This window comes from Phoenix dactylifera, chromosome 16, assembly GCF_051530095.1.
Source record: "Phoenix dactylifera cultivar Ajwa chromosome 16, Ajwa_hap1_PhDact_Kaust_v1.1, whole genome shotgun sequence".
Taxonomy (NCBI): Eukaryota; Viridiplantae; Streptophyta; class Magnoliopsida; order Arecales; family Arecaceae; genus Phoenix; species Phoenix dactylifera.
The window spans coordinates 24,348,880-24,371,257 of NC_143205.1; the positions used below are offsets into that span (position 1 = coordinate 24,348,880).

The 22,378-nt window shown below is 41.4% G+C and overlaps 1 protein-coding gene across 18 annotated transcripts; it reads right to left on the bottom strand.

Annotated features, from left to right (window-relative positions):
- Positions 1-89: 89 nt before the first annotated feature.
- Positions 90-19,092, bottom strand: LOC103696475 (serine/threonine-protein kinase GRIK2-like). 18 transcript variants are annotated; one of them, XM_088712905.2, is made up of 14 exons: positions 18,741-19,092; positions 18,207-18,454; positions 17,976-18,114; positions 17,423-17,870; positions 16,798-16,872; positions 16,681-16,725; positions 15,406-15,480; positions 9,813-9,900; positions 9,535-9,659; positions 3,349-3,444; positions 964-1,030; positions 739-854; positions 580-658; positions 90-477 (listed from the first exon to the last, which is right to left on the bottom strand). In XM_088712905.2, the coding sequence occupies exons 4-14, from the start codon at positions 17,705-17,707 to the stop codon at positions 365-367; spliced, it is 1,164 nt and encodes a 387-aa protein (XP_088569031.1). In that variant the 5' UTR covers positions 17,708-17,870; positions 17,976-18,114; positions 18,207-18,454; positions 18,741-19,092; the 3' UTR covers positions 90-364. The 18 variants fall into 18 exon arrangements, with proteins under 18 accessions (XP_088569031.1, XP_088569033.1, XP_088569041.1 ...); XM_088712907.2 differs by having other exon boundaries at positions 17,423-17,837; positions 17,946-18,114; XM_088712915.2 differs by having other exon boundaries at positions 17,423-17,837; positions 18,746-19,086.
- Between the last annotated feature and the right edge of the window lie 3,286 nt (positions 19,093-22,378).

Sequence of the window (22,378 nt, forward strand, 5' to 3'; positions counted from 1 at the left end):
TCATTACACGATCATTTCAATTTAATAAACTCTCCTTTTCTTTCGCAACCTCACACTTTGTCTACCAATTGAAGCTAAGAAACATGCAATTTTTAAATAGCTCTCCTCTCACTCAGCCAGTAAATTAAGATATAATACAAAAAGAAGTTAAGAAAAAAAAAAGAAAACCATGATATTCATACAGGTGTCACACTAATATCCCTCCCAAATCACTCTAGCTCTGTCTACCTCTAAAAGCTCTCATTTACGTATCTTGTAATGTTTTAATTCACCTAAGTGAATCCACTAGCTTCTCCACCGCCGTGGAGAGCCATTTCCAAAATAAATACAAATTAACGTTCCTCGCTGCTTTGTGAAAGTTCTTTCATGCAGAAGATTTTTGCCTGCATCGGCACAAGTATTCAGGGATTGGCCCCTCTTCTCCAATGACCCAAGGATGCTCTGCTACAGCATGCAAGGTGATCCGACGTTTGGGATCTGTAAAGCAAGAAAACAAGAATGTATAGAAGAATCAATTGCGGGACTATCTAGAGCATACACATCTAGAAACAGAAAATTTGTGTTGTAACATTCGCTAACCTTTACAAAGAAGCCCTTCCAACAAGTTCTTCAATTCCGGATTGATGCCATCAGGCATGAATAATGGGTTATTAACAATCTAGAGGACAAGAGAGTTACATTAAGGCTAAATGATTGTTAGATAATCAGCATAAGAGAAAAGTTTCCACAAGTACACACCTTGTCATAAGTGTCCTGCAGCGTATCCCCAAGAAATGGATACTGACCCAAAACCATACAATATAAAGTAACACCCACAGCCCATGTGTCAGCAGCTTTACCATGGTAGGTTAAACCTGTATAGAAGGTATATGGCAGGCAGCATGCTATCATTTAGTCACCAGTGAGTAACATGGTCATTAGAATGCTATTGTGTTTCAATGGCAAAACTACAAAATATCTTACCTAAGCAGCATTCTGGTGCAGTGAAAACGGGAGTGCCTGGAGATCTCCGGAGCACATCATTATCATCCTGCAATTTAAAAATGAATTTAAGTCCTCCAGCTCAACTAAGATCAGCTGATTGGAAAAGCACTAGCAATATAACAGTTGATTTGAGCTCCTAATACACAAGTCCAAAAAGAATATGACATGCAACCACATTTTAAAAGAGTGCTCCACCCAAATTGCAAAAAATCACATAAAATGGCCACCCAAATGGGGTATGATGGAGCACCATGAAGCAAATACAAATAAGAGCTCAAAGGTTGCCATACTGGCAAAGACGAATTTGTGAAAACAAAATCACGATAAGACTTGCGAACCAGAAAGTAAGTTGACAACCGAGAAATAGAATACAGAAAAACCATGCGAGAAATAGCTAGTTTTTCATACTCCAAAGTTATTGACATCACCGCAAAGGCGCAAATACAATATAAACGAGCAATCGAAAAGATTCTGGAACATCCTTCCAAATCTATTTTCATACAAAGTTTATTGATACTATGATTAAAAGGATTAAGTGCATAGGCTCAAGACCTAAAACTTTTCTCCATATATCGATGCCTTGGACCAGTCCAAACTGGACCTGCATTGGGACCTTGTAAGGTAAGTTCTCACACAAAATTGGTCATACCCAGTCATTGATATGATGACCCAACTACACTGCCAAAGTGTCATGATCCATGTACTCAACTTCATTGGACCATCCTCTGTATGGTACAGCATGGGAACTTAAATAAGATCAAAAACAGAAACAGGCTCGCCTCAACAAGCTCAAGGATTCAGTATTATCATGGTACGTCATCCTTCCTTGAAATGGAACTTGAATGTGTCTTCTTGCTCCAGCATTCAAGTCGATCTATTACGACCAGCGCGGTTGTTCGTATTTCATTTTCTTCTTCCAAGCCAAGCCCCTCTTAGAAGGAAAGTACAAACAAAACCAGAGAACATCCATCCCTTGCAAGAATAGGATGAGTCCTATCTAAATTCGCTAGGACGATCAACAGAAGAATGTGATTGCAGAAGCTTAAAGAAGAGCTAGAACAAAGCAATTCAGTTTGTACACACTCTCTCTCATCCCAATGTTGTTGCAGAGCTCCTATCCCCATTCAGATTCACACCCCATAATTCCTAGGAGGAGAGGAGAATTATTTAAAATTAAATGGAGGAAGTGTAGCTTTTTTAGTCTGAGATATAATTTCGAAACTTATGGTTTCATTCCCATGTATTTCAAAAGAAAGTAGTCATATAATGTTATTCATTGTTTATCCCCTACAATGATGTAAAAAGCAGCTAAGATACATCATAAATAACAGAGGGGCAGATTGGGGGGGTGGGGATGGAGAGAGATGGAAGGGTTGAAGAACTTGCAGTCTTAGAATTGATTGGCTATAGATCTACCTAAAAAAAGTGAAGCAACAACGAGATGCATGGTTGATAGACTCCAAAAGAAAAAAAGATGCATTGTTGGGGACACAAAATTGCAATAGACAGCTATGTGAGATAGGAAAAAGGCCGTCAGATTTCATAAATAGGGATTAACATGAGACTCGGGTGATGGGCCCCTAGTTCCAGAGCATGGAGGCTCTGGAAATGGAACTGACATATGACAAAATGAACCAACACTGCAGCTATGATGGATTTCAATATAATTACATATTTTACTATAGCAAATTAGAAACAGTACTTACATAAAACAATATTACAAAGCTGTTTGGACATCAGAACCCTGACTGATATCTGGATGCCCAATCGCATGTATTGCTTTTAGGTGGCTAGTGCCTAGGCAAAGGACCACATTCAGGGAAACCATCTGCGCATCTAGACAGCTTCCTCACAGTATAGCAGCCAGCATTTCAATATGGAATAAGCGTTTGAGCAAATTTAAGTGCGTAAATGGGACAGCATTATTCTTTTGCAGGACATACAAAGCATGATATAACAAGGTAGTATAGCAGGGAGTACCCACTCCAAAACAAAAAAAAAGGCACAAAAAAGAGAGAGGCCAAGAAATCATATAACAAATGCAGGATAATATGCATCTTCTGGTGATAATATGTTGTGATTTTTGGTGATAAAGCTTGTTTAAGCAAAACATCAGGCTCGCCCCAAATTAGACAGCTACCATATTCTCTTACACGCTGTCCACCACTTATGAAAGAACAATTACTAAAAGTGCACATGAAATATCAAACAACATATGGAAGAGATAGAAACATTTTATCTTCCATCCCATTATGTTTTTCTTTTTTCTTCTTTTCCCCTCTTTTTCCTTTTTTTGGCTACCGCCACTTCATTCTATTGTATCGCATTAATATTCGGTACTAAATAATGACACACCAATATTACCTCAAAAACCTGGCTAACACTGAAATCTCCTATTTTCACTTTGCCATTGCTTGTCACCAAGAGGTTATCAGGTTTAATATCCCCATGGACAATATTCTGCATGTTAGACGACAAAGATATGACAATATTAATAAACACAAAAACAGAATTAAACAGTAAATGCATCAAGGAGGAGTCAAATTACTTCTTTCAAAAGCATTATTAGCTATTCACTAAGATGAATAAGTTTCACAAAAAAATAAACTCGCAAGTTACTGCTAATAAATATCATAAGAAAATATTCAAGTATAGACTTCTTCATCAGGAACCTTCCAATACAGTTCGAATCAAAATTGAAAACAGAACTAGAGTGCAAGTTACACTCCCAAGTTCTTCCCAGACATCAAAAATCAGATGTCTCCACTAGTCTATCTATAGCCTCAAACTCTTACATGCGCTTTCAAAAGAGAATTTCAATTAGATAAAGAGCTTTGACCTATTAGAGTGACTTTAAAAAAAAAATTACTTTTCTATTTGACTTTATAAATGATTTGAGGATTGTGTTTCAATTTGGCTCTCTGACTTACAATTCAACCTTAAAAGTGTCATGCCCCTAACCAAAAGTGTAATACATGCCGCATACTTGCAAGGTGGACCATATAAGCATGCAAAGCTACTTGATTAACCGACTAAATCAAATCATAACAATTTCACGACAGTAGCAAGATTTCCTCAATCCTCTAATTAATATAATGAAAATCCAATCAATCATTCTCATCAAACAAATATTTCAAAGTAACAAGAGTCATAAGGCTCCAACATATTATTAGCATTTAAACCACACTTCCGCAGGATTGGATCTCTTCAGGAACTTCGCGTGTACTTCTCATAGAGGCCATTCATGTGCGTGGCTGCGAAGTCAAGGATCAGATCCACAACTTTCATCCATCATAAAAGGTATTAATCTAGCATTAATCATTTATTATGGTGTCAAGATTTAGATCCGATTCCCCGAGGTTTTACCCTCTTTTGGGGCTCCTCACGGAGGTATCTCCAGAATCCATTCGATGGATATTCGGAGATTAATTGGAATAGAGTTTTTAAGTTTCAGATCTGATAGTTAATCATGCATGAAAGTTTTAGCATAATTGTTGAAACGATTCCGGCATAATCCTATGTGTTCTTACGGTGCTGATTTCTAGATTTGATCTTGTAAGCATACATGAATTAAATTATTTGATTCGATTTTCCGCTGCATTTTTTAAAACTTAAAAAGAACTACGTATGGCTTGATCCTCCTTATGAAGGGGTACGTAGGCAACCCGATCAGGTTCGGCCATGTTTTTCAAAAAAAAAAAAAATTCAGCATGCTAAACACCGAAGAAACTAGGATGCACTTTCAGTGCCCAAAACTAAACTAAACTAATAAGAAGTCCAAACAACACGAATAATCAAAGATAGCTAGATCTACTAGAAACTCCAAAGCAAATCTAGGGTGCACTCCCCCAAGCCTCGTGCGACTCATGATTCAGAATCTAGAAATTGAAAATAAACGATAATGAGCTAAACCAATTCAATAAGTAACATAACACTTCAATGTAGGGTCTAAGCATGCCAAATGAATAGTACATACAAGTATACATACACATATATATACATGTATAAATACATATATAAATACATAAATATATACATACATACATACATACATACATACATAAATATATATATATATATACATACATAAATACATATATATATATACATACATATATATACATACATATATATACATACATATATATATATATATGAATATATACATACATATATACATATAGATACATATACATATATAAGCAACTTCATAAATTACCCCATTAAAATTTCCAAATCCATTATTCAAGATAGGTCATGTGTTAAAATAAATAAATTATTTGCAAGAATATCAAAATACATACTATATTCTTATTTCATCTCTAAAAATAACACAATTAGGATAGAAATAATAACATGCTTGACCTATTTTATCAAATAGAAAGCAAAGATCATAAAACAAATTTAATAAACTAATTATAATTTTTCTAAGATCATTTCTTCTAACAAATTGTGAACAAAAAGGACTATGAAGTGTTAGGTTACTTAGCTCTATCAGCAACAAACTCAAGTATAGTGTTAAATCAATGTTAAGTCTAACTCATTCACATCAACCTTTAGCACAAGAAAAAAAATAAATAATTGCTAAATTCCTAATTTCAGCTCTAATATCCAAATTACTCTTAACCCTAATTTTCCTATCCTACTTAATTCAAGACGACATCAATAAATAAGAAATTAGAGGCTTACCTTGATTCAAGAACTAGAGTGTAAAATTTCTTTGCTGGCTTCTTGTCCAAATGACTACACAAAATCAAACCTGACCATACAAGGAGATTTGCATAGGAAGAAGAACGAGGTCGGCCTGGTGGCGGTGCTAAATGGCTCGAATCAGTCCAAACTAATGATCCAATTCATCAGATTAAGAAATGAGTGTCCAATTAGGGTAAAAATAATAGATCAACCTAGGGTCCACAAAGAAAGCACCTAGGATCCTCCTGCTAAGGGTCCACTGAGTCTTGTAGAGAGAGAGAGAGGAACAAAAGAGAGAGAAAGAGAGGAGAGAGAAAATAAGAAATAAAGGAAGGGCCTTTGGAAGCTTGAATCGTGGTGAAAAAGGGAAGCCTTCTACTCGATCTGTGGTGGGGGAAGGCTAGTGTCATTGACAAAAAGCACCTACCAAAGGCTCAGCCTTCGGCAATGGTTATGATAGTGTGGCTAGTGTGGAATGAAAGAAAGCAAAAGCCAACATGCTCGCCTGCTCGCTTGCCGGCAACTGAGACCTCTTGTGCAGTCACGAAAAGTTGCCACGAACTCAGTTAGAGCTCCAACGATGATCTTGGCTTCGAATTGCGGCGGAGGATGCGAAACAAGGGAGAGAAACAAAGGGAAACATGACAGAAAACAGGAAAGCAATTCCCAACTTGATTTTCGGCGATCTATTAGACCGACTGTATGGTACAGTATGATACCTTGTCGTGTTGGCTTTGGCATGTATCGACAAAGGAAAACCAAAAAGGGAGGGGGAGGGGGAGCAGAGAGAGAGGAAAAGTGGGAGGGAGAGGGAGATGCCGGGAGAGGGAGAGAGAGGGAGTTTGAAAGCCCTCTCTCCTTCACTTGTCCGCAAAGGCAGTTAGGTTGAGCCCTTGTTTCATTAGGGCTCGGCCAAAAGAGATAGGGAGGGAGGGGGAGAGAGGGAAAGGGAAGGGGAGAGAGAGATGCCAGAAGACAGAGAGAGGGGGCTCGAAAGCCCTCATCTCCTCCACTTGTCCACAAGGGTTGCTGAGTAAAACCCTTGTGAACAAGATAGGGGCATGGCCTCAAAGTTTTTAATTTTTTATGTTCTTTAAGTGAAATTGGCATAGAGTGTGCCGACTTCACTTAAGGAACAGGAAAAAAATAAAAAAATGACACTTAAAGAACAAAAAAAAAAAATTTAAAAATTTGGGGCGAAGATCTTATTTTGTTCGAAACAGGGGCTCCACCCAGCGGTCCTCACGAACAAGCGGAGAAGAGGAGGGCTTCTGAGCCCCCTCTCCCTCTCTTAGCATCTCCCTCCCCCTCCCTTTTCCTCTCTCCCTCTCCTTTTCCTCTCTTTCCTTCACCTTCTCCCCTTCACTTGCTGGTTTCATGAACTGAGGGATAGATCCACGCCGGTCCGCCCCCAGTACGGCTTAGAATGCCTTGAATCAGACAGTTCAATACGATATGGTGTAGGGATGGCAATTTTAGCCGATCCATCAGGTACCTGACCCGACCTAAATGGGATGGGTTTTACCCGAGCCGTTTAAACTCGGGGGCGGAATGGGTTTTAGATATAATACTAGAAACAGGTTCGGGTTGGGTACGGGTAATGGTATGCCCCATCCCGAACCCGACTTGATATAATATAACCTTAATCCACCCCTCCTCTTCACTTGACGGATGATAGATGTCACAACTCCGTTCGTCTTGATCGTCCATCCCCCTTTTACTTAGAAATATATTATTGTTGAAACTTAGAAAACATATATATTCCATAAAAATCTACTATTTTTTTTGGTTTCTAAGCCCTCAATTAGTTTGCCTTATATATGAACTATTTCTTATTAGAATATATTGTAGTTATTGATGTACACTATGACTCTTTCTATCTAAACCAAAAATTGGGTCATAAGAGAATAAGTCATAAGCTTCTCCCATTTATATAGCGATTGTAATCTCAAAAATTATAGATATAAGCTATAATTATTTGGCCCGACCGGATCCGTCTTGTCTAGTTGACTACAACTACCCTATCTATTTTACCCAATCCAAGATGGGTACGGGTAGGTATGGGTACAAGGTTTTTAATTGCGGGGCGGGTACGGATATTAGCCAACCTGATCCATACCCAACCTGTTGTCATGCCTAGTACAATGACCCTTGCTTAACGGAATTTGGCCAGTAATCACTCAACAAACAAGAGGAGGGTTAAGGGAAGAACATAGAGAGGGATTTAGGCCTTCACACCTCATCTCTAGCGAGGATTTGTCGTCGGCATAGTGAAGGTGGCGGACAATGCTTGGGAGGAAGAGAAAGGGGCGGCGATCTTCAGCAGTTAGGGTGCTAGAAGGGGAGAAGGGCTCCTTTGATGGATGAGTGCTAAGGTTCCGCCCAAATCCAACATCCCTAGGACTCCATCTCCAAGTTGGAGTCTCATAGAAGAAGACTCCCATGGGAGTTTGCTGCCACCGCCAGCACGTGCAAAGCACATGCTGGCCCATAATTGAGCTAGGTGGTTGGTTCATACCATATTAGGCCGGTCCACCACATGCCGCCCACATTTGGGCTAGGTGGTTGGTTCAGACCATACTAGACTAGTCCAGGTGGACTACACCATACAAAAAGTCAGTATCATTTCCCTCATTATAACTTTTTTCCACATTTAGTCTACAAAAGCCTCAAAGTGACTCCTTGCACAAATTTCTATATGACCAATAAAGAACCCACCAATCACCCTTCTGAATCTCAAAGCACGTACCTTCAGCTGCATTAACAAAAAGATCAAAATCAAATCAGAACTCACAATGTTATCAATAAGGTTCGCCATCTTGGTACTGGATCCCATATCGATTCCAACATATTACAATATTGGTACGCAGCACGATACGATAAAGTTTGTCGTACCAAAGTCGGTGCGGTACAGCATACAGGTACGGTACTATATAGCATACAGGTACGATACTGTATAGCATACAGATACGGTACTGACCGGTACAGTAAACCTTTTATCAAACTTTGTTGGATCACATAGATTTATAAATCCAACCTCATGCCAATAGGACAAAGCTGGTTGAGGTTATTGACTACGAATTTGGACCAACTTACTATAAAACAAAATCTCCAAGGGTTTAATTCAAATATGCAAATTTAGAAGTCAGATTTTCATGCTAGAAGATTAACTCCATGACTGAACGAATACTACAATCTAGATCATCAACTACTTAATGAAATCATAGAAAATAAAAAAAAGCATCCCAGTGCACGGGGTTCCCAAAACTGTAGGGTCTACGGAGTGTCAGATATATGTATCTTTACCCCTACATGCAAAAAAAGTTGTTTCCGTGTTTTAAACCTATGATACTCAGTTCACAATGGAGCAACCATACTACTTCACCAAAGCCCACCCTCTAGAAATCATGAAAATTATATCTATAAATTCTAAATACCATTAGTTTCCAAAATTTATAAGAATTTTAATCATTCGAACATGTCTTGACTATAAGCAATGACCAATAAGAAGATCTGATGTTGTGACTGACCCTTATTCAAGAATAAAATTAAAAAATAAAAAAATAAGATACTAAGAATAAGCTATTTGGCAGCATGCCAAAGAACTAGCACAAAATATGTTAGAAAATTTCTTTTAAACATGACTTTGGTTCAATATAAATTAAGATTCAATATAAATTAACATACAAGTATTGCATATACTGCACATTGATAATATTCATCAAGATATCATGGTTGTCCATGAACATGTATGTCAAATGTCACAGCATGATCAGAACCAATACCATAAAGTTCATCCCTGATTTAGACCAACAAGCAAAAGATTGTGAATGTCCAAAGAACAATTTTTCATCTTACATGAGCATGGAGATACATAAGACCTGCAACTATGTCCCGCAAGTATCTTCTAGAAGTACTTTCTCCTAAACCACTAGCTGGACCAGAACCCTCACATACCCACTTCCCTTCCACATATTCTAGAACTGCAAAAGAGAGGGAAGAATGTAAAACTGCATACATTTTCATAGTTTCCAACAAAGAACACTGTTAAAGTAAAGTGAAAGGTAAAATAAGCAGAAAAAGGTCCTCACAACAATATGACAAAAAACTATACTAGAGGAAGTGTTAATAGATACCCATGTAGAAGTGATCTGTGTTTGGGTCGTCAATCACCTCCATGAGATTAACTATATTGGGATGATCCAGCATTTTCATGATGGATACCTGCAAACAGGAAGTTATACTGTTGGACATTGATAACTGCAATGCTTTGTTGCTTGTAAATTACAAAAATTTAGAAACCTCCTACATGCATTAAAAAGGAAAAAAAACTAAAGACTACATATGATAAGAGAAAAATACAGTAAATTGACTCACAAGTCTGAGCAAGGAATGCTTCTGCATTATTGTAATTATGATGTTGAACAGTCACCGCCATTTTTTTAATTAAACACAAGGATTCAAAAAAGAGTCACAAAGAGTAGTCCATGATCTATAATGCATTGTGTGTGTAATCATGTGTATTCTATTAGTCATAGAAGTTTAATCCTATGCAGTTCATGGGTCATAGGTTCATGAAAAATCATCTATTGGAGGGAAGGGAAAGATGAGAATCAAATTACATGGTTGACCAGATTTCTTTACTTTATTTTCCATCTTCCTTCTTTTCTTCCTCATCTACTTTCTTATTCTTCACTTTGTAATCCTTTCCATCATCTCCACTCTAATATTTTCTATTGGGCCATCATCTTATTTCTCTCCTAAGGGAGTGGAAAAAAGAATTTCATTCTTAACTCTTGCCGCATCTCATTTATATGGGGAAAAAAGAAAAAGTATGAAAAGGCAGCTCTTGAAGTCCCAAAGAACCTTGAATTTAGAGTGGTCTACATAAAACTCTAGTATAACATCAATTATAACCCTTCAGAATGGTGCCCCATTCTTGGCTGAGGCAACTTTAGGCAAAAGTGGGTTTTCATGAAACCTAGAAGCCCAAATTCAAGTAGAACGCCATTTTGGTTATGCAACTTCCACTTGTACAATCATGGAGCAACTGCCCAAGGTTCCTCTAGACTTTCGGATAGTCTTAATAAAGCAGGAAAATTGATTGACCTATATCTACCTGAGACATAATGATGCCGCACCAAATCTGGAGGAAAACTTCAGTGGGATTTTAAATCAGAACAGAAGAAGAGGGAGAAGAGAAAGAGGAGGAGGAGAAGAGGGAGAAGAGAAGAAGAGAGGAAGAGAATAGGTGGGGAGAAAATTTCTTAATTCTTCATTAACCCTAATCAACATAAAAGTTCCCTATAAATAGGGCCCAATAAGAACAATTAAAATAAAACCCCTTACACAAATATAATGCCCAATAAACCCACAAATAAGCCCTAAAATGCAAATAAGCCCAGAAATAAAATAAACCACAAATAAATCCTAAAATGCAAATAAACCCAGAAATAAAAATAAAATAAATATGCAAATAAAAGGGTCTGACTCAATCCGGGGGCTCAGGATCATCTGGATGAAGGGCTCTGATGTCCCCATCAACTCCTCCCGGGTGAGAAAAACTCGACCCCGTCGAGTACAGGTCTGGCCGGCTGTCGTACTGCTCCAGAAGATCGGGGTCGAGGCGCTGCAACTGTGCTCTGGAAATCCACGTCACATCAGACTTTGGTCGACCTTTCCACCGAACAAGGTAACGTTGGTAACCACCGTTCCTGGTTGAAATAACCTGCTCATCCAATATATGTTCTATTTGTTCTCTGCGTGCATGAACTTTGGAAAGTGGTGGCTCAACAGCAGGTAATAGGTCAAGGTGTCCAACATGGGTAGGTATATCAATAAAGGGGTTAGAAGGCATGAATATTATCTTTTTGTATGGGATCAAATCTTCAATATTAAATGTCGCACTAATCCCATAGTCATCAGGAAGATCCACAACATATGCATTCGAACTGATTGTCTTTAAGATTTTGAACGGTTCTGCACTACAAGTTTGCAATTTCTTAAACGTATCTGAAGAAAATCGTTCAAGCCTAATTCTTATCATGACGTAACCTTTTTCACTTAACTCTTTATAACGTCTGTATAAATCAGCAAGGAATTTATATTTTAAGTTATTAAAATGACTACAATTGCTGATTTCTTGATGCAATGAATGTGAATGTGAAGCAATTGATTGTGCAGACTCAAAGACTCTATACTAATGAGACATGAAAAACAAGTCTATGGGTTGCCTAGGTTTATAATCATGCACCACTTCGAATGGATTTATGCCTATGGACTTATGAACCGAACTATTATATTCAAACTCAACTGTCGATAATATTAAATCCCAAGTCCTAGCATATGCATTTGGGTTGAGCCTATGATGTAGAAGGTTGGGCAGAAATACTCCGGGAACTAGATCAATTGCGTGTTGGATATCACGCATCGGAGAAAGTGCATCCGGAAGATCATCAGGGACTACATCATTAAGCTCCTCTAGAAGGGAAACTACTATAGGGGAATGTTTAAGATTGGACTCCGCATGGGTATCTTTAGCTACAAGTGCCAATTCAGGTGACTGGCTCTCAATATCTGTCACTACCTCTTCCACAGTAGTGATGTGAAGTGGCTTGGTTGTACTTAGATCAATAGTCTCCCTTTGGGAATCATTTTGGACAAAGTCTAATTCTGTAGGTTCGTCTTCAAAGTCTTCTTCATAGTCTTCTATATTTGGTTCATAGACTTCTTCGACATATTCGGCCTCTTGGTTCCTAACTTCTGGTTCAGTAATCGGGTAGGTCTTAGTGGAACATTGGGGCGCTATGTGGCCGAATTGTTGACACCTAGAGTATTGGGTTTGGTGCCTAGGAGAGTGGGGAAGGACTACAGGTGGTGCGACCAAACCGATTTTAGGTTGGGCTGTAACAAGGGTTGGCGATTTAGGGGTCCTAGAATTTTGCACGAGCTCACGGATCTCTTGTTTGAATTCCTTGTATCCAGCCCGCATGGCAACGATCTGTTCCTTGATAGACCTCAAAATGTCGGAATTCATGGTAGCTACAGGGGTTTTAGGTTGGCTGAGATAGTACTCCATATCACTACAGGTTGGCATACAACGATGACACTGGGTGATGATGTGAAATACAGTGTCACTAATGAAACCCTAATAACTATAATGTATGACCAAAATTGATGCAGGACAACCTACTAATGCAATCTATTATGATTTCAGAAATCAGCAAGTCTTCACAATAATAACTTAAAATTTAAATGTTGCTGATTTTTACTTTGGTTATTCAGAATTAAGGATTAAGATTATTCAATTTAAGAAGTTAGATTGCAATGAAGTAGTACAGTTGTTCTGATCTTAAATCAATCTGATTGAAAAATGTTAAGAAACATCCAGTTGTTAGGGTGTGCTAATTTAATATTTAGATTTTAAAAGGGCAAATAGAATGGGTTTGAAAGTAGGGGTTCTATGTTCTGAATTTTGACAGCAAAAGTAAGTTTTCAAAATGTGGCTATCATGCAAGAGAACTAGAACATAATTAAATGAACAAGCCCAAGAAAAGTAGAAACCTATCACCTGTCGTGAAGTAGTCGACCAAAATCGTTTGCTCGTGGCTTCCCAAGCAGTGGAGACGATGACACAGTGCCGACACTCAGTGGGGGCTGATTGCTGAATCCGAGCTGTTGAGTTGAAATGGACACTAAGAGGATGCTGCTGTGGGTTTGTAGTAGTTGTACAGTGTGAGCCAGAAAGATCTGCGGGCCTGTAGCTGCAGTTGGGCCCGTGTAATAAAGAAAGGAGGGTGGGGTGGTATGGCCCTGTTGAGGGGAGGGTGATGGGGCCTGTGTAAGAAAGGGCCTGTTGGGCCCTCAAATTAAGTGAGGGAGTGGGGATGGGTTGGAGCGCGGCGGCGGAAGGGAGAAGATGTAGTTGGTGGAGCGCGGCGGAAGGAAGAGGGCACGGGCGCAACGGCGGAGGCGGTGAAGGCGCGGCAGAGGCGGTGGTGGCGCGGCGTGCGAGCTTCGGCGGCGGCGGGAGGTGGCTTGGGCTCGGCGGCGCGGCCACGGAAAGAAGGCGCCTCGATCGGGGGCGTCGTGGTTGGGCAACGGCGTGCGGACGCGGTCGGCGCAGGAGGTGCGGCTCGGCGACAATGGGCGCCGGCGTGGCGGAGCGGCGCGGGCTCGGACGACGGAGGAGGGGTTGGGCGGCGCGGTGGAGGCGGACACCGAAGAAAGAAGGGGATGGTGGCTTCGGCCGGTGGAGCGGAAGCGGCGAAGGGTGGGCGGCGCGCGGCGGAGCTCGGCGGCGGCACGGGTGGAGCGGCGCTCAAGGGCGACGGCGCGGCGTGCGGCCGGAGAAGACGAACAGAGGTAGGTTTTTTTTTTTGGGGGGGGGGGGAACACGTGCAGGTCACGTGATTCGCCTTTTTTTTCTTTTTTTTCTTTTTTTTTCTCTTTTTCCTTTTCTCTTTTTTTTTCTTTTTTTTTTTTTTTGCAGGCACGTGCGGTCACGTGCGGAGCTGTTTTTGGGGACCCGGGTTACCGGATTCGGGTTAACGGGTTTTGTAACTTACCCGTTAATCCTTTCTTCAACTTCCCGATGGTTTCGGGAGAGGGCTCCGATCTTCACGGCGATGGCGGTGGCCGGGGCTCTAGGATCTACGGCGACGGGCGGTGGCCGATCACGGGATCCGGCCGGTGGCGCCTTTTTGTGGCGCGATGCAGCGGCGGTGAAGCGTGGGAGTGGTGGCCGCAGGCTTGGTGGCTGGCGGGACGGGGTGGAGGTCGCGGCTGCGGCGGCGGAGCTTGCGGCGGCAAGAGGCGGCTGACCATGGCAGCCACGGGCGGCGTCAACAGGCACGGAAACCCGAGCGGCGACGTTTCCGTGGGGAAATGGCTCCTCCGACGGCGGGCTCGGGCCTTCACTGGGCAGCGGCGGCGGCGAGAACGTCCGACGGTGGCTCGGCGCTGCTGGCGGCGACTGGTGGCGGCGGTGGGCGCGGGTGTGACGACGGGTGGGGTGGACCTGGCGACGGGATCTTCCCCTGTTCCTTGTGTGAGAACCGAGAGAGGGAAGAAAGGATTTCTTTTTCTCTCTTTTTTTTTTTTTTTTTGCTCTCGGTTCGGAAGAAGTAGCCGGGAGAGAGAAGCTAGACCTCAAGGCTTTGGCAGATAACCTAGGTCGTGGCTTTGGCAGCAGGGGCAAAGCCGACGGCTCTGATACCAAGTTGATGCCGCACCAAATCTGGAGGAAAACTTCAGTGGGATTTTAAATCAGAACAGAAGAAGAGGGAGAAGAGAAAGAGGAGGAGGAGGAGAAGAGGGAGAAGAGAAGAGAGGAAGAGAATAGGTGGGGAGAAAATTTCTTAATTCTTCATTAACCCTAATCAACATAAAAGTTTCCTATAAATAGGGCCCAATAAGAACAATTAAAATAAAACCCCTTACACAAATATAATGCCCAATAAACCCACAAATAAGCCCTAAAATGCAAATAAGCCCAAAAATAAAATAAACCACAAATAAACCCTAAAATGCAAATAAACCCAGAAATAAAAATAAAATAAATATGCAAATAAAAGGGTCTGACTCAATCCGGGGGCTCAGGATCATCTGGATGAAGGGCTCTGATGTCCCCATCACATAAATAAGTACCCAGACAAAACAAGAGAAAATCCCTAAAAAGTATAATTCATAGCCATGAATATAAATATATGCACAAAATGACATACTCACCTCCCTAAGAACATCAGTCATGGCTGTTTCTGATGGCGCCACTCTCATCTTTAACAAATGTGACTTGTGGAAAACCTACAAGTATAAAGCATAATTAAAATTGGATTTACAGAGTAAATCCTAAACAGTAGAGATAATTACAAAGGTTGCTGAAGACAATATGCCCTACAAATTGTAAGCTCGATATCATGATCCACTTAAGAGTTTAGATTAGCTAATATTACAGCAAATAGTGTTGAGAAACAAAACAAAGTGTACGTACCAAGGCTGCACATGCAACCAAAATAGGCATGACAACGAATCAGGTCCAAGTGCATATTTAATACATTTATGACTTCATTATCTATAAACAGCAAATATTCTCAACCTGGAAACATGGCAATGACTCAAATTCAATTGCCTGATTACCAAACAGGCCATACTTGGGTTAGGGTCTATCAAGTTTAATATCTGCCCAAACCTATATGATATGCAACATTATAAAGTATATAAAACTATTTATATAATTCTACAACATTATCTGTAACACATTTCACTCCTGTCCAATGCTTTAAAAAAGACCACCTTGGCCACTTAGTCAGCTGCACGGACCCCTTAATATTTTGGATCAACATTAAATATGGAGGATGAGATCGACCTATGAATTAGTATTGAATGTTGCCAAGTTTGTACTTCACATTGACTCATATTATTTTTCATTTTTGCATGATAACTGTACTTCTATATTTTTGTATGTTTCTTATAATATTAAATTTAATAATTAATATTTTGGCCTGAACATCCAGGCACCTTCCTCTCGGAACCATATAGCACATAATTCACACAAACACGCTTCTCTTCCTTTGCCCTCTCCATATTCATTGGCACTACCTTCAAACCTCCTCTAGTACTAAGGCAATTTCTAACTCACAAGTCACAACTAAATTGGACTTTGGAATTGGGTAAAAGATCAATTCTAAACAAATTAGGATGGGATTAGTTTTTGATGTTTTGTAGATGATAAATTGAATCAGGTGTTTCGGTTCATGGATCAGACTCAGAAGGATCCAACGTGATCCGAATTTTATCTACTTAGAGGCCTGAACCGAATGCTCACCTGCATATACATAAAGTACTCCAATGCCTAAGTGCAAATACCAGACTTGGCATTGAAGAAATACAGTCAATACCAAATTGAGTAGTAATGGCTGTAACATCATCACTATTGGCTACAAAGATACCATTTATTGTTATCAACAAAAGGAGAAAAGGAATAATGAGAAACAAGTTGAGTACCTTGATTGCATATTGTTTCCCATCTTTAATGCTTCGGTAAAGCACCTGTTAGTTTGCAACAAGAATTTATTTATTTTGAAAAGTTAAACTAACTAGCATAAATAGTGCCAATCTTACCACTTTCCCATAACTACCAGAACCAATCTTGCACTCTCGAACATATTCATTAACCATTTTGTTTCCATATTCATCCTGCAGCACAATAAAAAAATTAGCATCATCACTAGACATGGAATGTAACTAATAAAACTGAACAATGTTTGTTCCCTAAAAATTTCATTAGATTTAAATGTGCGAGCGTGTGTATTTGTGTGTCAGTTGCAAAGAATAATAGAACATGTCCCATATCCTTGATTCTTTACATTGGATGTTATAGTTATATGAGCTAAAGTAGTTAACCTAGAAATGCAGAAGTCGTTAGAATCACATTGCAAAGAGAGATGATCCAATCAAAAGCACAATACAAACAAATAATTTTGCCTGCAAGGCTTATAAAATTACAGACAATGGTGAACCGTAAGCAGGAGCTTTCACCTACTATGCATGCAGTGAAAGGGACTGGATGCGAAGAATGTGCAGATAACACCAAATTATCATTTAATACAATCACAATGTAATTCACAGCCTCATGAGGCATTGACTTCAAACTAGCACATCATGAGAGAAAGGTTCAAAGAGTTATTGTGCAATTAAAATACACCTTATAACATAGAAGAGAAATATAATCAAAATCTTATTCTACCTCAGAGAGTGTAACCTTCCTAGTTTCCTTTACTGGGACTTCCCTGCATATCAAGCCATTTCGTGCTCTTGACAAGAGGATTTCTTCAGAACACTTAACTGACCGGTATGAACCACTGTCACTTGCATTTGTATTGTCTCCATTATAAAAGGTGCCATCCGCACCTTCCATGTTATCCGGCAGCAGGAGCTCCAGGGACAACCGGGTGCCAGAGCCTCGGAATGAAATTAGACATTGATGGAGCTTCCTCAAAAATCCGAAGCAACCACAGCCACAGCAGTCCATTTCTGTCAGGTTCGATGCAACAGGTATCCCAGCATATGCAGTACCTCCAAAATCAGAGAACAAATATAATGGCAGGAGGCCCGGTGCGTGTTTGAATGACTGGAGCTGAAATTTTGCAGTTTCCGAAGTCCTGCCATCAGAAAATCAGAGAAACTCTTGGATCCTAACAGAAAACAGATGATTAGAATAAGTGAAGAAAAACAAAATCCAATCTCTTGATTGGCAAGTAGGAACAAACGGGAATTGAACTCTGAGGATGAGAAGATACTGCTTCGATATTATATTTCTTTCCTAAGACAAAAATCCCATGCTTTTGTTCTTTTTCCCGCGGCCCAGAAATGAACAGGTAAATAACAAGCCTTAGGGTTTCAAAGAGATCTTCCGTAGCCCTTGCTTTAGGTCATATCCTAAATGATAAAAGAACCGGAAGATCAACCCCTCTTGAATAAAGAACCGAAACGACGAAAGGATTGGGAATACCAGATGGTTGGAGGATTACCTGTAAGAAAGAGCCCAGGAAGGGGTTGGGTGCTACAAGCCAACTAAGAGCGGGTGCCACTCACAAGGAGGGCCGAAGCAAACTGTGAGATCGACGCCTTGGCGACCCACCGCCATCTCAGGCCGCCCCCGTGACCCAGTGGACCCGCAAGCCCACCCGCACTCGACCTCGCTCTCCTCCTCTTCGCAGAAGCAGCCCCAGTGAATCCGTATCTCCACCCTCTCTGGCGTCTTGACCTCTTTCTCGCTCTGCAGCAGCGTGGAATGAAATTTCTCGATGATCGGTGATCGATGACAGAAAAAACAACAGATCTAACAGCCGCGAGCCTAGCGAGGGAACGAGAACCTCCCAACTGGTCCTCCCGTCGTCGTTAATGCCTCCTGGTAGAGGACAAAAATCCCTCGCTTGCGGGCTACTAACAAACGATAAATCTACAAACAGAGAAGAGGAGAGGAGAGAGAAGAAGAAGAAGACGAAGAGGACGAAGAAGAAAGAAGAGGGGAAAGTTAAGAAGGGGCATAAGCGTGTCCATACCATACCCCCATATCGGGAAAGCTAAGAAGACGGAGAAGAGAAGAATCGAGGATCAATGATCCACCTATTCACCGATCCCGCCTCTTCCTTCTTGTCAGACGCAAGGGCAAGGGGCGAGGGGGCGTAGAAGTCGGTTGGAAGAAGAAACCCTAGTAAAGGCCTCCGAGCCGAGACGAAAGTTCTTGCTCGCTGGCAGAAAAGAGACGGACGGACGGGAGGTGCGTGGGAGTACTTTCCGACCCGTCTGTGAACCCACCGCCTAGGCAGCAAGTGTAACGATAGCTGGCTAGGAAAAGCTGCTTGTTTCAATCACAGGCCAAGCCCAAACCGCATTCAGAGCTTTTTCAGGCACATTCTTTAAAAAATCAAAATTTTATAGAAATACGATACATTGTTCAGCATTGCATTTCCGTACATATTTCTGTTCTCCTGAATTTTTTTAACCCGAAATACGATACATTGTTCAGCATTGCATTTTCGTACATATTTCTGTTCTCCTGAATTTTTTTAACCCTGCATACAAGTCAAGCGGTACTCTATACACCGATAGATACGCTTTTGTACCAAAAAAAAAAAAAAAAAACCCTTTGAACAAGCACCCTTAATATAATTTTTTTTTATACACCGGTTGTTTACCCAAATTTTGCATGAGTACAGCTAATAAAATCAAAAGAAAATAGACGGCTCAGCGATGGAGGAACACATACATGATAAGTCTAGAGGATCTTTCCAGAATATTGAAAAGCAGAGGAGGCGATCCAGTCAGCTGTCATGTTCGCTTCGTGGTATACATGCACGATCTGAAAGACACCGCATTCTTTTACTAGCCAACGGATGTTGTCTAGCAGTGGATGTTTTGTCTCCCTCCGCCCCTCCTTTAGTATCCACTCGATTACCACGACTGAGTCACTCTCAAGAATGTCTCCACCAGAGGATAAATTACCGTCAAAGTTTATCTTGAGATAGCCAGAGAATGAAGGCTCCTAAAAAATAAGGATTGGCCTGGCTAAATATAGTTTCAGAAGTTTCATGATGAAACCGAAGCATATTTGATGATTACCATACTGGCCCTAACTATACTTGAAAGTTCCTCATTTTTCCATTACTCCATCCTTCCATTGCACTCACAGTCCTTTGGCTATGGCAGGTGATTCCACAATCCCGAGCAACTTAAAGAACCTAGCCACAGCGGAGAATTCTAACCATGGTCCAAAACCCCACAAACACGAGATCATGCTGCTACAAGAAAAAAAGTGCCCAACCTCAACCTTAGCATCCCAAAGAACCCCGCCACCTTTGATTTCTGAGCCATTGCGGAGAACCCCAGCATCACGATTCACGAATAAAGCTGGTGTGCTCTCACTTTTTATCGTTGTTTGTTTCGTGTACTGGGGAAACCCTTATGCGATATCATGATATGCTGGCTAGTTTTTTTTGTTTAATCACGTACCTTTCAAGATTTTTCAACCATAGGATCATTTTGCATTTTGTGCCCATTATTCACTCCAATATTGAATCAATTGTTCCAGGTGACAAAACCCTAAATATGTATCCTAATTTAGTTGTATTGCGTTCCACATTTGTGTTCCATCTACTATTTCAACACACAAGTTTGAGGTCTTCGATCAAAAAAAAAACTTTTCAATCTTGCATCCACAGAATAGTAATACAAATGATACACACCTATAAAGTAGCTAATACAAATGTTTTTAGGTGTGACTTTATCTTGTGATATATATGTGTTGCGGGGACGGACGCTTTGGCCGGAGCCTCACGCAACAGTTAGCCCACATTAAGCTAGCAGAAAAAGAGGACTGCGTTCCTCCCGAGGTATTATCCGCTTTGGGCGCTCCGGCCCGCGCGTCCAGCGCAGACGGGGGGAGACTGGTGCCCTCACGGTTTTGTCCCACAAAAGGGCCCTCAAGAGGAAAGGATTTCCACCCCCCATTTAAGGCACAGAACCTTTCCGCTACTAGCCGATGTGGGACTAAATTCGGGTGCACCCCCCCCCATAACATAGCCCCCCTAGCGGGAAGGTTCCTGTGGCGCCTCCCAGTCCTAGGGGGTAGTCTGCGGCAAGGGGCGCGTCCCTTCCTCTAGCGCCAATCTGTTACGGGGACGGACGCTTTGGCCGGAGCCTCACGCAACAGTTAGCCCACATTAAGCTAGCAGAGAAAGAGGACTGCGTTCCTCCCGAGGTATTGTCCGCTTTGGGCGCTCCGGCCCGCGCGTCCAGCGCAGACGGGGGGAGACTGGTGCTCTCACGGTTTTGTCCCACAAAAGGGCCCTCGAGAGGAAAGGATTTCCACCCCCCATTTAAGGCACAGAACCTTTCCGCTACTAGCCGATGTGGGACTAAATTCGGGTGCACCCCCCCCCACAACATAGCCCCCCTAGCGGGAAGGTTCCTGTGGCGCCTCCCAGTCCTAGGGGGTAGTCTGCGGCAAGGGGCGCGGCCCTTCCTCTAGCGCCAATCTGTTGCGGGGACGGACGCTTTGGCCGGAGCCTCACGCAACAGTTAGCCCACATTAAGCTAGCAGAGAAAGAGGACTGCGTTCCTCCCGAGGTATTGTCCGCTTTGGGCGCTCCGGCCCGCGCGTCCAGCGCAGACGGGGGGAGACTGGTGCCCTCACGGTTTTGTCCCACAAAAGGGCCCTCGAGAGGAAAGGATTTCCACCCCCCATTTAAGGCACAGAACCTTTCCGCTACTAGCCGATGTAGGACTAAATTCGGGTGCACCCCCCCCCCCCCCCACAACAATATGTATGGTACAAGCACTATATATTTATCAATTTTACGTTATACACATAAAAGATAAAAACCATTATACATTAATACATACCCAAAGAGATGGTGGGGGAACAATGGAGTCTGAGATACTCTCTCCTCCCCTATTTTTTTTTTTTTAAAAAAAGATAATAGGTAGGCTGAATGTCAGGTGCGTGCATGAAGGCACAAATGAAGTATGCATATGAAAAGAAATTTAAAAGAAGAAAGGGTGAGAGAGAGAGAGTAAAAGGATAGAGAGAGAGAGAAGACATAGCCTGATGTCGAATTCCACGAAATCCTTGATTGCCTCCGCAGAGCATAGGTCCCCTAGCTCCACCCCTTCTCATAATGTAGTAATTATGACTCTTTTGAAGCCTCCTGTCACTCAAGAATCGAAGTGGAATGCAGGTGACTTACCATTTTTCTATTTTTCTATTTCTTTCTGTTCTTTGTCTCCTGAGAGGAAAAGAGAGGAGGCCTATTCATAGAGACCCTAGGGTATGTGCCATGGCAAAAAGGAGGCTCTAGCATAAAAAAAACTGGGATTTGAGAGTCCTTATGTCAAAGCACCGATGTTTGAACCTCCAGATGCCCAATTTTTGACGTCCGAGAACAGATTGCCATCAGACCATCATGTGAAATCAAAGACAGTTGCAAGCATGCCAAAATTCAAAATTTGATTCCGATGCCAAAATAGTGGTGTCGGAGTGTTCAGATGCCAAATATCTAATGCTGGAACCAAAGGAGTAGGAAATTTCAATATCGAAAAAAAATGCACTTGGAGTGTTTTGATGCTATATATGACTCTCGGGCCAGAGGATCTAAATGCTAAGATCCTAGTGTCCAAGCACTAGGGCATGTAGAATGAA